The sequence below is a fragment of the Clytia hemisphaerica genome, unplaced genomic scaffold, assembly GCF_902728285.1.
Source record: "Clytia hemisphaerica strain Z4C2 unplaced genomic scaffold, Clytia hemisphaerica genome assembly, whole genome shotgun sequence".
Lineage (NCBI taxonomy): Eukaryota > Metazoa > Cnidaria > Hydrozoa > Leptothecata > Clytiidae > Clytia > Clytia hemisphaerica.
The window spans coordinates 1535806-1552821 of NW_027103968.1; the positions used below are offsets into that span (position 1 = coordinate 1535806).

At 33.5% G+C, this 17016-nt stretch overlaps 1 protein-coding gene and 1 long non-coding RNA gene across 2 annotated transcripts in view; one reads left to right on the forward strand and one right to left on the reverse strand.

The window, feature by feature from the left end:
• Nucleotides 1-1058: 1058 nt before the first annotated feature.
• The window catches only part of LOC136810476 (zinc finger protein 665-like), a 28501-nt gene continuing 12543 nt past the window's right edge, over nucleotides 1059-17016 (reverse strand). Inside the window, exons 2-4 of the mRNA XM_067067042.1 lie at nucleotides 5832-6254; nucleotides 3299-3878; nucleotides 1059-2815 (exon numbers count right to left, since the gene is read on the reverse strand). Of these exons, the coding sequence (XP_066923143.1) occupies nucleotides 1707-2815; nucleotides 3299-3878; nucleotides 5832-6254 (2112 nt within the window). The 3' untranslated portion in view covers nucleotides 1059-1706. The remainder of the gene's footprint in view (nucleotides 2816-3298; nucleotides 3879-5831; nucleotides 6255-17016) is intronic.
• On the forward strand, nucleotides 7620-10047 carry LOC136810477 (uncharacterized). The gene is made up of 2 exons (XR_010847112.1): nucleotides 7620-9078; nucleotides 9226-10047. It is a non-coding gene; the product is annotated as an uncharacterized lncRNA (long non-coding RNA).

A 17016-nucleotide genomic window follows, 5' to 3' on the forward strand; every position in this document is an offset into this window, starting at 1 on the left:
TAAGGCTTTGCGGACTCTAAAACACTGAATTTCTTAGGAAACAGACATAAATACTCAAAAAATGGGGAAAATAAGAACATTTTTAAAGGCTTAAAACTCAAAAAGTTAAGAACATCCCAAGGCTTCAAAAATTTTGGATGTTCTTATAAAAAAACCGTGTAGAGATTTATGATTCAGGATGAGTCAAATGTATTCAAACTGTATGAATGAAAACGTATATGAGAGTGAAAAATTGGAAAGTTGTCATAAATTTTTCATCAGTTTCTTGTGCAAGATAAATGTTAATCTGGGGAAGGTGGACGCCAAGGTCAGGCAATATCGTTCCAAACTGAAAGTTGTTCGTTAAAGAGAATGTCTGGTCAATTCAAAGTGACAGACATATTCATGATCGAAATTCATGACCCGAATTCCAAAAAAAAAGTTTGGAAGAAAACTGTAAAAAAATCATTGAACCTTCTTGAAGCTCTTGGGAATTTCCTTTGGTTTTCATAAAAAAGAATCACGACCACTATAACAGTCAACTATTCAGAAAAAGAAAAAAAAGATTTCTATTAAGTTTAATATCTTTACCAAATATATAATGATTTAGGCTCTGAGTACCAAAATCCAAAAGTCTCGTTTTTGATAACTTATCTTTACCGAATAATATTTGAATGCAAAAATGAAAATTGAAAAATGAAAAAACCCTTCTGACTCATTTCAATAACTATTTTGGTTGACCGCTAAGAGCTAAAAACTAACTCAAAATAATATCATTGTTTCAAATTATATTTCAAATCCCATTGAATTGTTTTAGTAGTTTTTACCACAACTTTTTTCTCTAAAATATTATTTTACTTTAGTAATCAAAATCTTTTGAAAAATGTTGCCAATGAAATTTACTGTTTAGGATAAAAATATTTGCTCTGCATTTGTAACAAAATCACAATTCGAAGATTTAGGAAGTTAAAGCTTTTTTTTTACATGAAAAAAAAACCTTTATTGGTAAATGATAGATTTTTTCAGCAATGAAGTTTGCTTTCGCTCTTAAACGTTTTATTTTTACATAAATGTTCCCGTTTCATATCAGACAAATATTTCATATCAGGACAGTGTCTGCCTATTGTTACATTATGCTGATATAAGCAAAAAATGTTTTTCTTTTCCTCTTTCTGGTCAATCTTGCTCCACATCCGTGTCAATCCAATGTCAAATAGCCTGTGAATTAAAGTTGATGAGTATGCAAACGATACCACTCTTATTCAAAAACAAAGCCTTTTATTCTATTAGTATTAGAACGATTTTATTAAAATAACGAGAAGGCTCAAAAAACACTTGAGTCTGGTATGACTGAAGCAAGTCAAGGGTCAATGAAGTGAAAAAAACAAAAACAAAGACTGATGTCAATTTTGCACTGGAAATAAGAACAGATTAAGAACAAACAGGCTTGAAGTGTCAAATATATAAGAACAGCCGAGTCTCAACAAGCAGTTTTTAAATAAAGAGTGTACCGTATGATGTCGAGAATAGCTATAAAATTTTAAAATAGATATTGGTAATTATTTTGAATGCATAAAAAAAATTTAGCATAAAAAAAATTTAGAAATTTTTATAAAAATTAAAATAAAAAATAATCAAAATTCATCTATAAATAAAAAAATTTCCCCCTAAATCTTAGTGACCTATACTGTTCAAACCCAACAGCCAAGAATAAAACAACGATATCTTTAAACAGAACTTTGTTCAACCGCCGGTAGAGTCAGGCTTTCATAATGATCTTCTGATGATTTATTAAGAGTTGTTGACGCCGGTAATATCCGATCAACTTCTGCTGGTGTATTTGATGCAATAGGAAGACTTGCAACTGCTTCTTTTACCGCTTCTCTGGTTAAAATTTCCTGGGAATTCAACTGTGTTCTCTTTTCTGTCAATGGGTAAGTGGAAGCTATTTCAATAGTTTTTGAGACGAAATCTGAAACACTGTGTTCAATTTTGACAGATTTCACTGTTTTTATTGGTCTATCTTTTTTCCTACTTTTGTTAGTCTTTGGTTTGATGATTGGTTGGTTCGGTGACGTTTCAATGCTTTGTTTTCTAGGCGAAGTTTTCTCTTTCAAGTGTTTTTGTGTGTGCTTATCTAAGATTTCTTGGGTGTGAAATTTCTTATGACATTCAAGACATTCGAAAGTACCACCATCATTTGAATGTGTTAATAGATGTTGTTGCAGATATGATTTAGCACCAAAACGTTTCTCACAGATAGAACAGAAAAATGGTTTCGATCCCGTATGAGTCAGAAGATGTGTTTTGTATGACGCTCGATCAGGAAAACTTTCTTTACAAAAGACACAAACCAATTTCGGTTCATTACGATGTACGTCCATATGACGTTTCAAATGTGCCTTTCGAGAAAACCTTTTCTGGCAAACTTCACAACTGAAACTATGTGTTGGATCGTGGCAAACCAAATGTTGTGTTAGACTAGCTTTGCCGGAGAAAGCCTTATTACAAATATGACAAACAAAGTCTTTTCGACCACTATGCTGCATAACGTGAACTTTCAGATTCGTTTTGAATCGGAATTTCTTATCACAGAATTCACACTGGAAAGGAAAATCACCAGTATGGATAATCATATGATCTCTTAAATGTTCTTTCCTTTTGAATGCTTTATCACAAGAAGTACATTTGTAAGGCTTCTCAGGTTTATGAATAACCACGTGCTTTAGTAGATGACCAAGTTGCCGGAACCGAGCATTGCAAACATCACAAGCATGAGGTCGCTCTCCTGAATGAATGATCACATGTTTTGCAAGATTTGAACTTTCTTTGAAACCTAAAATAGAGTTTGAGAAAAATCAATAGAGTGTACTAAAAACCTCTTATATAAAGCCACAATAACGATCAAGTAAATATTTTCCATCATGCAAGATCATGCAAGGAATGCAAGTGTTGAAATTTTTTGACTCTTTTACATGAGCTAAGGGACACCATCACCATAAATATTAGGAATTATATAAGGAAGTATTGTCATTGTTTTGATAATACTAAAGTTTAGTACTGTTGAATGGAATAAAGTGTGTCTTAATAAAAAAGTGTGATAATTTTCTACCATTATCGACTTATGTGGGGGAAGATAAGTATGGGTCCACTCTACCCGTTTCTATAATATAGAAAACCTTCTTGAACTGTGAATACAAAAAAATAAACACGAGCACCAAAATTTTGATTTTATCAAGCATAGCTTTTCGAGTCTTTACTAACTCATCATCAGGTTAAAATCACGATTTAGTGGCTTGGAGAAAAAGATTGTGAATACCTTTTCCACACTCATGACATTTATGAGGGCGATCATTTTGATGACATAGCTCATGTCGTTTCAATGCTGTCTTTCTGATGAACGTTTTACCACATGTTTGACATTCATAATGAACAGGTGGTCCATGAAGAACTGAATGTTTCTTTAACAGAGAGTTCGTTTTGAATTCTTTTGAACAGACATTGCAGATATGTTTCTTGGTTGGTTTATGTTGACGTTGTGCTCTTTGTGATGGTGTTTGTGAAGGAGGATCTTGAGTAGAATTTGACTGCTGTTGTGCTTGATGTAAGCTCTGTAGACCAAGTGACGTGAAGTTTGGTAGGAAATGAAAACCAGGTGTCCTCAACATTTGATTTGTAGGTGCTAGAAATTTTTGTTGTGTACTGTTGTCAACAAGTATATTTTGAGATTGTGTTTTAGTATTTTTATCTCCGCCAACTTCTTGGATTTGAAATTCAACAGCTGGTGAGTTTGCGACAGACAGAGGTGTCGGTGGTTGTGGCTCCATTAGAGAATTGACCGAAGACAGCATAGGTGGATAAGTTGTAGCTGTTGATTCATTTTGAGAAGAAGCAAGTAACTGAAAAATGGTACCAACAACAATCAATATTTATTTTTACGATATATTTCGGATATATTTATCCATCATCAGGTCTAAAAGAATAAAAACAGTTAAAAACAGTTATATAGATTTAAAAATTATATAAGGTAAATTTCAAAATAATGCAACGCATCCCTTCACTACATAAACATAAGACACTATAAATGAATAAGCAAAATTGAATTGATACAGAAAATAAAAGGAAAAATTAAAAAAAATACATACAAGTATATAAATCGCTCAGGGAGTATAGACGTAGCGTTTTGGATGATATTTTGAGAGAAATCGACCATCGCAGTACAAATGATAAGTTAAACGAGATTAACAACATCCATCCTTCACTTCAATTTACGATTGAAAGAGAGAATGATATGTCTTTACCATTTCTTGACATGTTAATCAAACGTAATGGAACAAAACTTTCGTCAGAATGGTATACGAAACCGACAGATACAGGGCTTACCATGAATTATAACGCACTGGCCCCGACCAAGTACAAAAGGTCAGTCGTGTCAGGCTTAGTTCATAGAATACATCGATCGTGCAGTTCATGGAAAAGTTTCCACGACAGCCTGGAAAAGGCCAAGACAATGCTTCGAAACAATCAATATCCAACGCAGTTCTTCGAACCAATAATATCTAGAACTTTGTCTAACATAATTCGAAACGGTAAAAACGAGGAAGATGACAAGAATGACGAAGAAGACAAAGTGGATGAGAAAATGGTTTTTATCGAATATCGCGGTAAAGTGTCGGATAGCTTTGAAAGTTCGCTAAAGAAATTGAAAGTTCCGTGTAAAATCATTTTTACCTCGAAAAAACTTAAAATGGATTTACCAAGTCTGAAACCTCCAGTTGAAAAGTGGTTCAAAAGTCACGTGGTTTATAAAATTTGTTGTTCACGATGCCAATCGTGCTATGTCGGTCAAACGATCCGTCATTTAATCACACGACTTAAAGAACACAAAAGATCTGGCCCCGTGGGGAATCATTTTAAGGATTGTGGTATCGAGCTATCAATTGAGAACGTATCAATTCTTTGTACTTCGTCACGTTCAACATTTTATTTAATGGCCCTTGAGGCATTAATGATTAATGAGCATAAGCCATCTCTTAATACAAAAGACGAGTATAGAAGTAGGGCTTTGGTAATTAAAATTTAATTCCCAAAACGCTACGTCTATACTCCCTGAGCGATTTATATACTTGTATGTATTTTTTCTAATTTTTCCTTTTATTTTCTGTATCAATTCAATTTTGCTTATTCATTTATAGTGTCTTATGTGTATGTAGTGAAGGGATGCGTTGCATTATTTTGAAATTTACCTTATATAATTTTAAATCTATGTAACTGTTTTTAACTGTTTTTATTCTTTTAGACCTGATGATGGATAAATATATCCGAAATATATCGTAAAAATAAATATTGATTGTTGTTGGTACCAGTTTATCACAATATTACAAATTGCCACAATGTTTCTTCCGTATAAACTGAAAAATGAATCCTACTTTTTTAGACTAATAATGAAGATTTGAAATAAATGAAAGGGTCCAATCATACAGGGTCTCCAAAAATTTGCCTTTTTTATAAAACTTAAAAGAAATCTTTAAAATCAGATTAATTGTCACAAGATATTTTTTGGTATTTTCGTGATTTTTAGTCTTTTTCACGAAAAGCAAACCAAAAGTGAGTTTTGCTGACTCGCAAAATTTTCATCATTAGATTTTTTGGCTAAAAATACCTTATAAATTTGCTATTGACAAAAGATGACGTTTTCTACTGATATTGAGCTGATTTGCAAAATTAAACTCGTGCAAAATATTTGCGTACACCCGATTCCCGAAAATAAATCCAGAAATTTTTTGGCTCACAAATAAAATCTTACAAAAATTAATCAGTTTAAAGAAGAAAGTGATTCTTTTGAATGATACCTGGGTTACACTTTGAAATGGCTGTGGTTGTTGAGCAGTGATATTTTGAGGTGTTTGGTGTGTGCCATTGATGATTGGTACTCTGCTGGTTCCATCTGTCAACTGACTTTTTGGTAAGTTCAAGACGTTTGAAGTGATGTTTTGTATCGATAAGGATGATGAAGATTGCTGTGTACTGGAATAGGTTGGTAGAGATGGTAGAGAATTCTGTCTTGGATTGCTTTCTTGTTCATTTGGTTGCTGGAGTTGCTTGGTGTTGTCAGATGATTGACTTGTTGATGGTGAAGTGCTGTTAGCTTGCTGTTGTATCCGTTGTTGATATTCCTTCCAGAAGTCGGCAATTTGTTGTGCGCAAATATGGGACATTCGGTCCTCTGGTTCCCAAGTGTCCTGCCATTTTACTTTGTAGTAGATTTTGTTGTCCTAGAAAAAGATTTGATGGCAGATGAAAACTTGAAATTTTTTAATATTCAAACGGTCAAATTCCCTTTAGATGTCAGCCCCCATTGGAAACACTCTGTAAAATTCAGAAAATAATATTATGAACGAAATTCGATGGTAGACTGGCATCTTTTAGAAGTTTCCTCTCCCTTTTCAAATCAGATTTTGCATTGAATAACAAGAATTTGTTTAAGCTTGTACAGAGGAGATTGGTGTCTTTCTATCATTGAAAAAAAGTAAAATTAAATGGTTCTATAAAAAGGGACAGCTCACGTTACAGATAAAGGGATCATAAAAATGTGGAATCATTAGACAGAAAATTGCTTTCGATTCCAAAAATGATAATGTTGGTTGGTTTGGAATAATTATAACCTTCAAAGGTGTACATATTAGTCCCTATGCTTTTTGGCAAGATTCCAGGATTTTTTTTTAATTGAATATTTTGACCTCTTGAAAACATTATTTCATTTGACCTTTTAATAGCATTTTTTTCATTTGACCTCTTGAAAAAATCCTGGTTTATTTGACCTCCTTAAGGCAAGTTATAACATGCATTCAATCATTAAGTACACTTTGAGATCAGTCTGTAAATAATACAATGGTGAATTCCCTTGTCCCAAGGACAGATTGATTAAATCTTTATCAAAATCCAATTTCGAATTAAATGTCAAACAATTTTGATGTCAGCAGGTGGAATAAGCATTCATTAAAATGTGAAAAAACTAAATAATATATTATCATTGATAGGGAAATTTCTGCACTACAAACAGTTTTGCAATGAATTGTAAATTTTATTTTTTTTCTGGGAATTTACATGAAGTGGTACTGTGGAAATTCCCAAATTACACTGACTGGCGCAATGTCTAACGTCTGGTACTTTCTGAATGGAAGTTAAAATCAGGCTACTAACTCCACCCATGTATAAAAAGGTGATTTGAAATAATTTTTTATCATTTTTCAAAACTTGGGAGGGTATTAAAAATTATAAATGGGGAAATTATATGGGAAAACTTTCAAATTTGGTTGAATCCCTGTAATATAAGGAATCAAAAACAGAGATGATGATTCCATGAAAAGCAAAGAGGTACATACAAACTGGAATTAAAATTGAAAAAACAGACATATAACTAAACATAAAAAGGTACAACATGAAGTAGAACAATTTTGTAATTTAGTTTACACTTGGAAAAAAGTTTTGTGTATTCTTTGCTGATGAAGTCACGAAAGATGACGAAAATTTCTACATAAGCAGTCGCTTCATTTTTTCTGTTTTACATATTTGCTGCTTCAACATTTTCAGTTTTTTTTTATATCTATAATATCTTCCAATGTTGCTTTTTCAGGTGATCACTTCTCATCAAGAAGAAGAGATTAGAACTACCCAAAGTTTATCAACCTATTTGATGTTCTAAATTGGCAAAACTGATGACTGAGATTTAATAATTCTATCAGCAGAGATGATGGGTACGGTAGGAGTCTTACAACTTCTTCAGGGTTTGGCGTCCCTGCCCAACTGAGCCAAAACATTTGACTTTGTCTTGGTTAACGAATAAATCATTACGAAAAAGAAACGACCAGTCAGATGAATGATGGGTTGGAATACAGATACAGAAGTAACCAACCTGTCCGGGGAGATTACGTTGTCCTTAGAAAACGGCTTTTGAATCATCAAAGGCAAGATTTGAGAGGACACGGCTCTTTGCTGCTATGTATTTAACAGAACTCTCTACTTTACAAGCCCTATCCAAAAAAAATTCCTATGGGATGGTGAGGTTGGGATGGACACATGTCAGTTTGTTCAATTGCTGCTGAAACTTGGATGCTTCAAAAACGTTTGAGCAATTGACCGCTGGTCTGATCTGGTTTCTTCAAATAGCTTCATCTGGTTCCGGAAGAGACAAACAACTGGAACTGTGTTTGAGAGAAAACTTTGCAAAGATTTTAAAATCAATGTAATTTTTTATTTTCTGATGAGGACAAAGTCAAAAATTCAATGAAAAGATTTCTCTTTTTCCATTTTGCTGATTCCAAATTTTTTTCTTCACAAGTTTGAGTAATTTCAGAAAGTGAATGATTTAATGGACCAGATTTAATATAAAAATTAACCTATTAACCTGCATAGTGTGCAAGGGGGTTCCAGGTCCCACCTGAAAATTCAGGTCCCACCTTATCCTAAAATTCCCACCTTCAGCCCAGACTCCCAGATCCCAGCTAAAAACAAAAAAATATATACTATTCTGATTCAAATTCTGATTTCAACAGAAAAATCGATCGCTTTCATTAATATTAATCTTAGAAATCCAAATTAAAAAAAATCTATAGTTCACTTTAATCACAAGTAAAGGGAATTTTCCTATTACAAATAGTACTGCAATAAAACCACATATTCCATCCTTTCTGGGAATTATATGAAATGGTACAGGGGAAATTCCCAGATTTCATGCACTGAGTCAATGTCTAAATTTTGGTACTTTCTGAATAGAACTGAATAGAAATAGAATATCAGATTACATAATTCACTCATGGATAAATAGGAGAGTTGAAAAATTATCTAATCAGTTTCAAAGCTTCGAGCTTGGTGGAAGGTGATAACAAATTCAACAGATTTCATAGGTTTTCTTATGTGAAAATCTTGTGGAAAATGTGGAAATTATGTGGAACATCTTTAAAAACCTGGTCAAATCCTGATGGTATATGGAGATAAATACAGGGATGATAATGATTGTACGAAGAGAAAAGATACAGACTGAAATACAGGTATGATAATATGAAGACATACAAACTGGACATCGCTAACATAATGAAGGTACTAGATATTTCAAAATAATGATTTTCTAAAAACTTTTGATTTTCTTTACACAAAAAATGGATCCTAATAAAAAAACAATTTTGTGTATTACATGATATTTCAAGATACAGTAATTCTCAAAACTCTCTACATTTTCATTTTTAGGTGAAGTGGTTCATTATCATAACGATTCAAAACCGAAGAGTTGGTGTGCAGTAAGATAGATACTCAAAACAGTATACCATTGCTCTACACCATCAAAGCCTATTACACATGATTTGCATGTAGTTCTATTGATGCAAATTTGATTTGGGTACAGTAGGAGTCTCACAACTTCTTCAGGGTTTGGCGCCCCTGCCCAACCAAGAAACTTAAATAAAAGAATTTAATTATTTTTTTGTTTAAGTTCCTTGGGCTAACTGAGCCAAAAAATTTGACTTTGTCTTAATTGATGAATAAATCAATGTTTAAAAGGAATGATCAACAAGATGGCTGATGGGTTGGAATGTAGATGCACGAGAAAAATCAAAACCAAGATCAAACCCAATCTGTCAGAAGAGATTACGTGGTTTCTAGATGACGGGATTTCAATTATGAGAGGCAAGATTCGGGAGACCCGGCTCTTTGATGCTATACGCACAAAAGACTAACCGCTTTACAAGCCCTTTTCTGAATATCAATGACTTTCAAGATGAAATATATATGCCGCAAATTTAAATAATGTGTTAAATTGAGAAATAAGTTTTATTTGGTATGGGTATGGGATGGACACATGTCATTTGTTTAATTGCTGCTGGATACTTCAAAAACTTTTGAGCAACTGACCGCTGGTTTAATCTGGTTTCTTCAAATAGCTCCATCTTGTTCAAGAAGAAGACTAACAACTAGCTTTTAAGAGAAAACTTTTTATGTAAGATTTTAAAACCAATGTAAATTTATTTATTAATGAAGACAAAGTCAAAAAAAATTCTCTTAAAATTATAAAAATTTGTCTGGAAAGTTTTATGGTTTCCCAGAGATTTTATATTTAGATATGACTTTCAATTTCAATTTTCCCCTATTTTTCAATTTTTGACATACAATTTTCTATCCAACAAAGACAAATGAAATTTTCAGGGAAGACTTAAAATTTAATTTTTACCCTTGGTGAAAATTATACATTTGTATGTTCATTTAAAATGACTTTATGACAATTTCGCTGACTTACGTAAATTTTTCATTGTTCACAGATTTTGATAGTTATAAATTTTCCCTTATGGAACAAGAAACCAAGGTACGCTTCGTTTTACCCTCTCATCAAAATGGCATTATTTTTTCATTTCATAGGTTAAGTTTTGTTCCAAGGTCAATATTTGATAGATTCTGGCTAGTTCCAACCAAGCCATTTCTTAATGTCAATTGCGACTACAAAAAAAGACTTTTGAATCATCAATGGTGCAGAAATGAACCGATGTTATTACCTTTTGTACATAAAATCCTTTGGTTTTCAGTTCAAGTGTTTTGCAAAAAGGTAAAGAAGCAGAACAGAGCTTGTAGAATATAATATGATCAATTAAATAATGGAAATGAAACGAATTGATGAAATTGTTTTGCTAATAAATGCTTTACATTGTCTTGAACACCTTGAGATCTTACGATAACACTGTGAAAAGATTGCCAAAACCCCTAATTTGAAAAAAGATAAGCTTGACATTTAAAATTTTTGGCTTAGTAGTAGTATTCCCTTCTGCATCTCGCTCAAACTTCAATTTCACTTTAAAACTGTTTTTACAGCTGATAGGAAAGCTAGAAAGTAAAGGTTTGACCTCTTCTTTGACGTCAAATAATTGCTTCTGTGAACAACACAAAAAGTAAGGATATTGCGAGAATGTTCATAACATTAAATTCATTTGAGGTAACTCTTCCAAACTTCGACAAATGTTTGGAAATAAAATGTACAATATTCACACAAAAAAATCAAGAAGCTTAACTGAATAGAAAAATGTAAAACATATTAGCACTTTTGGCTAATTTACCATTTTTCGAAAATTGAAGTTCGAGGGAAAATGTCAATTTCAGGCCTTCAGCTTGATTTCATCAATTATTTCGATCTGGGAGGGATTTATTGGTTTCTAGGCTATATTTCAAGCCCTACTGGACCATTTTTGAACTTTTGGATCCTCAGATCCTAAGGTCCTAAGTCTTAAGTCTAGCGTTACAACTCAGAGTTAAAACTCTGCCCTTCGAACCTACTTTAGAGCAGTTACAAATCGATTGTGGTTTCAAAACTTCCCGATGGATTTCCCTTTTGTGCCAAGTATTTTGTCACTGTTTGTAGATTGGTGGGGGTAAGAAATAAGGGTGAGATAAAAATTTTATTTTTTCAGCTGATTTTAATTCTAACGCTAGTGAAATGAAAATCTTTTGTAGAAAAATGTTATAAGTTTTCAGCAATCTCAGCTTCACCATGTTGCATTTAAAGAAAACTCAACATCTGTTATTAGGTTTGACTACTAAGAGGCTACTTTGTTCCAAGGCTACTTTGCCCAATATTGCAATATATTTTCACAAACCTTAAAAATTGGGAGCATTACCCTAAAATACAGTGTGCAGCCCTAAGGAAGAATTACAAAAAATTGCGGGGGGTGTGTACTAAGTCGTAGAGACCACTGCCGGGTGGTTGGTCAAAATTGGCAAGTCAAAAACAACCTAATACCACGTACTAAGTGGGTAGGCATAAGCTGCAAATCCACTTAAAAGCTGATTTTCAACTAAGTACCTTGTGCAAATTTGGGCTAAAAATGCAGTTATGATCAAAAATTTTAGGAAGAAAAAGGTTAATTATAATACCTCAGTATCTAACAATGTCTTAGAGATTTTTTTCAAGGGAAGTAAAAATCTGTGACACTTTTGGTACTCCGCTCTCGTTGACCATTTTTCTGAAGAATTCTATGTGAAATATGTGTTTTTGGGATGGTACTTTTGCTTTCCTGCCAATATTACTGGGTATTTCCAGGTAGATTTGGGGTGGTCTATCTACATTGAAGACGTATTTTAAATTTGCACCATGTAACAAAGGAGAGGTGGTCAAAACTCCTTTCCCAAAAACAAGATAGAACAGACTTTTGACACTGGTACAGTCCAATGCCCCAACTTTGTATCCCCCTGAAAACTGCAACATTGCAGATTATTTCAGTATCATGCAACCTTTTGTACAGCTGCTATCATATCATCAACATATAAAACTTATATGCATAATTCTAATAATATTAAAGTGTTATCTTGTAGAAGAAAGAGTAAATTTGCTTCTTTTAAAAACTAGAAATAATTCTTATTCTGAAGCTTAGTGTATATTATTCTCCTGGGAATAGCAAGGTTAAAAAAAGTATGTCATATATATGTGAAGAAATTCATAGAATTTCTGTCTAACTGTCTATCTTCTTTCAGGAGATTCGGGTGGCAGAGCAGCATATGCATTTGGTCCTTAATAAGACTTTCCTTGCCAGCACTGCATACTGCACCCTGGCTAGGCAGATTGAATTGCCTAGCGAAAGAAGAAGTGGACAGAAGGGAAATTCCCTGGAGAATTCAGTGAATGATTCCTCTGGAGTCAAGCTTATATATATGGTGAAGATCAGAGATCTGACCTCAAGGAGAAGCTGGGAGAAGAGGTCATACTTTCTTTCCTGTGCAAAAAAATATTAAAACCCCTGGCCGCCCTGCAACACTTTATTTAGTAAAAACCATATATGTTTCAAAGGACAGCCAGCCTGTCCCAAGCCAGGACCAAATCAAAACAATAATTGCTTCTTATAACAATAACATATTTTTTTATTGCAATATGCACAACGTCATAAATGACAACAGTAGTAACAGCATCATAAAAAGTAACGAGATGTTTTGATTTTCCAAAGCACACGAAAATATAAAAGAGGTCTGTGTACGAGCGTGCTCATTTTGAAACGTTACGTAATCAAGCCTGGTTTCTATTACTTTACACTGGCACTTGGCTTGATTGCGGGGCTAGGACTTTGTGTAAGGATACATATAGACGACGTATGTTACATTATATTATATATTACACGATAAGAATACAAATAGATGATGTATATTACAATTATGTATTACATGACACCTTGCTCCTATTCTAGTAAAGATAATATATGTTGTCAAAGAGTACACTTAAATGAAGAGCTATCCGATTGCGGGCCTTCCGTAAATTAACATCCGGACTTATGGGTGGTAAAGAGGGCGTTGATAGTTGCCGCCTCATTGATTCAATGTTTTTTATTCAAATTAAGTGCTACCGCATCCGCCCTTTTTTCAACTTCGCGCCATTTTTACAATTTAGTCTGTTTGTTTCTTGATGGAAACCAGTCCAAGTTGTTTCGTATTTTTCCCGCACAAGTCACTTTTATTACAAAACTGTTATCGTTTTAAACATGAGCAACTGATCCAGAATAAAAGGTAATAGCACACCGCTATGCAAACGTCATAATTATTACTTTTAACATTTGACCGAAATTCAATCCCACAATCCTTTTCATCTTGATTCGTAATGCGTGCAAGTTATAACTTTTGTATTGTCACTAAGTGTAATTGACTTGCAAAAGCAATTAATGCAAAGGATGATGGGATTAAAAGTCGGACAAACAGTAATTTTGATGTCTATTTCTAGAATCACTACGGTATGCTATTATTTTTACAACTCACACTTTTTAATTACATTAATTGACATCTTGACATTACAGCTATCTTGTTAGATGTTTTGTTTCGAGAGTTCTAGCAATAGTAGTTTATCGTTCAACTTGGAGAGGGAATGTTTGTAAACATAGGATTTTTTTTCATAACAGTTATTTGAGGGGTCGGAATTAGGCAGTGGTGTCGGCTTTAGGACCTCTCACGGTAACACTTTGAGAAAACAAAAAGATTTTTGGTAACACTCAACCAATTTTTTTAATTTATCATGAATGCGGTACACATGATATGCTGTATCAGCTTAAAAAATGTTAGAGGTGACATGGTTAAATGAAAATTTCAAAATTTTTATTTCCGAAGTGAGATAATTTTCCGTCATTCCGTAACCAAAAACGATTTCTCAATTAAAAACCAATCTTCCCCCAATGGCAATTAATTTATGCCTGGTTTGAAAGTACTCAGTAAGAGGTAGAAACTTGCCAAATATTTTACTCTAAGAACGTTTCCTTAAAACTTTACAGCATTTTTTATTTTTCCGTCATTCCGTAACCAAGATTTTTGGAAAATAAAATCCTCAACCTTTCAAGGGAAGGCCAAACATGCTGTAAATGAGTTTTCTTGATCAATTGTTGGCCTATGTTGGATTTTGAATAACTAAAACTGCAGCATTTATTGTATTTTTTGTGATATGGCTTTGGCTGTTTTTTAGGCTAAAAAGCTTTAATCTCAAGAAGGCTTTTTAGCCTGAAAAATGGCAAAATCAAGTTTCAAAATCAAGTGCTGTAGCTCTAAAACAATAGTCCCGCTGCTGAGATAAAAAAAAGTGGCTAGAAAACGATTTTCGTGATACATCTCTTAGATCTAACTTTTTTGGTGGAAATTCGCGAATTAGTATGTGTAGATTACAAAATCGATAAGTTTCGCGATTTTCTAGTGCAAGTGTAGAGAAAATCGACTTAAAAGTTGACTTTTATCGAGTTAATCGATTTTAATCGATTTTCATGAAATTAACAGATTCTAGGTCATGAGTTTTCACTTTTATGATGCATTTTGCTTGTAAATACTAAAAGCCATTAAAATATTACACTAATAATTAATTCAAGCAATGAAAATGTAGGAAAAACGGCTAAAATCGATAAAATCATTGATAAAACATCAAATGTCAACTGAAAAACTCCGAATGAGTCTGTAGACTTTAAAAATTATCTGATTTGGCTGAAATTTTGCTACTTGGCCCTTGGGTGAATATCTGCAGATCTAAGTTTTTATTTTTTGAAAATTTTGATTTTTGGGTTCTGGGGACGAGTTTTTCGTCAAAACGAGGCTGAAACTTAGGGGCGGCCTGCAGACCTCAACAATGGTCAGAATTGCTGAAATTTTGCACACTTGGCCCTTGGGTGAATATCTACAGATGTAATTTGTCATTTTTTGAAAATTCGGATTTTTGGGGTCTGGGGACGAGTTCTTCGTCAAAACGAGGCTGAAACTTTAAGGCACACTGTAGACTTAAAAAATGGTTGGATTTGTCTAAAATTTTGCACACTTGGCCCTTGGGTGAATATCTGCAGATCCAATTTTTCTTTTTTTGAAAATTTGCAATTTTTAAAGGGCAGATGCAACTTCTTTTCTTCAAAGATATTGATTGCAATGTTTTTAAGGTCTTCACTTTTTTTTGATGAAATTGTCTTTTATTTGACTGAAACTTTCGAATTTCGTGTCAAATAAAGTAAAAGGTATAGAAGTCGTACGGCAGGTATGCTAAAAATTCAAGGGAAAATCTCATTTTTCTCTTTTGCTAAATTTCTTAAGCTTAAGCTGCCGCAGTTATTGAAAATGTTGCGCATCCTAGCTTTGTTTTGAAGAAATAAATAAACATGCTACTGCCTTGAAGAAATCTTGATCTTGACAACCATTTCCTGCACTCACCACGAGCAATGAAGTCCATTGTTGAGATGACATATCAATCCCGATGATTAAAAATCTATTGAAAATTGCACATCTGTCTCAATAACTGGGTAAAGATTTTTTAAGTGGCGAAATATAATGCAAAATCCTACTGTTTCTACTTTAAAAGTAGAGATGGAGATTCAGCCCCAAAAGTTTAGTTTTTCCTTCTGGAGATAAATCTCATGAACTACTTCATTGGAATTTCAGCATATCTTTCTTAGCGGGGACGATTTTACGGGTGGTCCCACCATATCGTGACACAGGGATGTACCTCTCTCTCTCTCATGAAAGATTTATATTTCGTTTTATTCAGTGCAGTGACAATTCATATTACCTCATTGGTCCTTTTTACGCCACTGCCCATTTTTGGGCCTACTCCAATAAGGGCTGCAAATAACACCAAAACCTGCAAAAACTGCAATTTAATTTAGGCTTCAAAACAGAAGATTATGACAGAATATTTCATCAAAATGCCATCTGTGAGTAGGAAAATGCGTAAAATTGTTATCGTCGAAATTCACTTATTTACATTAAGTTTTGGATACGAGGCAAGAATTTCGGTAATTTCAACCTTGAATTTGTTCGGAAAGCAACTTTGATTGCGAAAAAATGGTTCAAAAAAAAAGAAACACCGCTTTTAGGTTTAAAATGTATAATTGTGGCTCTTTTTACGTCGGCCTTTTTAACGCCGGTCCGTTAGGCCACGAGCTCTAAAATAACGCCAATAAGAACCAGTAAAAAGGACTGATAATTTGAGCATCAACTTCCCCATCCCTTGATTCAGTGGCAGAGGTCTCTGACCTAGAACCAGTCTTTCATTGAGGGGAAGAACAGGAAACGGGAGGTTTTATTAGGCTGCTATTAAAAGTGATGCACTGATTACTCTAGGAATTTTTCCTGAATAGAGAACACCGAACGTTGGTCCCGTGTAGAATAATAAAGGAGACAAAGTGAGGTAATAACTAAAGGCTTGCTATTATAAACATTATCTACAAAATCTTGTTTTCTGGTGATTCTTTCTCACTTTTGCAGTATCCCTGGATTAATTACGACGTCTTATCGAGCTGATAAAAAATGAAGAAATGTTTAAAGACGTTTATCAATCTTGATTCAACCTCAAGAGTGAAGAAAGCGATTGAGATCTATTTTACTCTCAAAGAACCAGGTCCCCTCATATTGCAATACGAGATTAGGTATATCAATATAATCCATAAAAAAACTAGGCTTCAACCACTATCAAGAAAAAATATACAAGTTTAAATGCGATATTGGTCTAAAACGAGTGCTCGTTTGTTCTCATCTACAAATCCTACGGCGTTTAAATCTACTCAG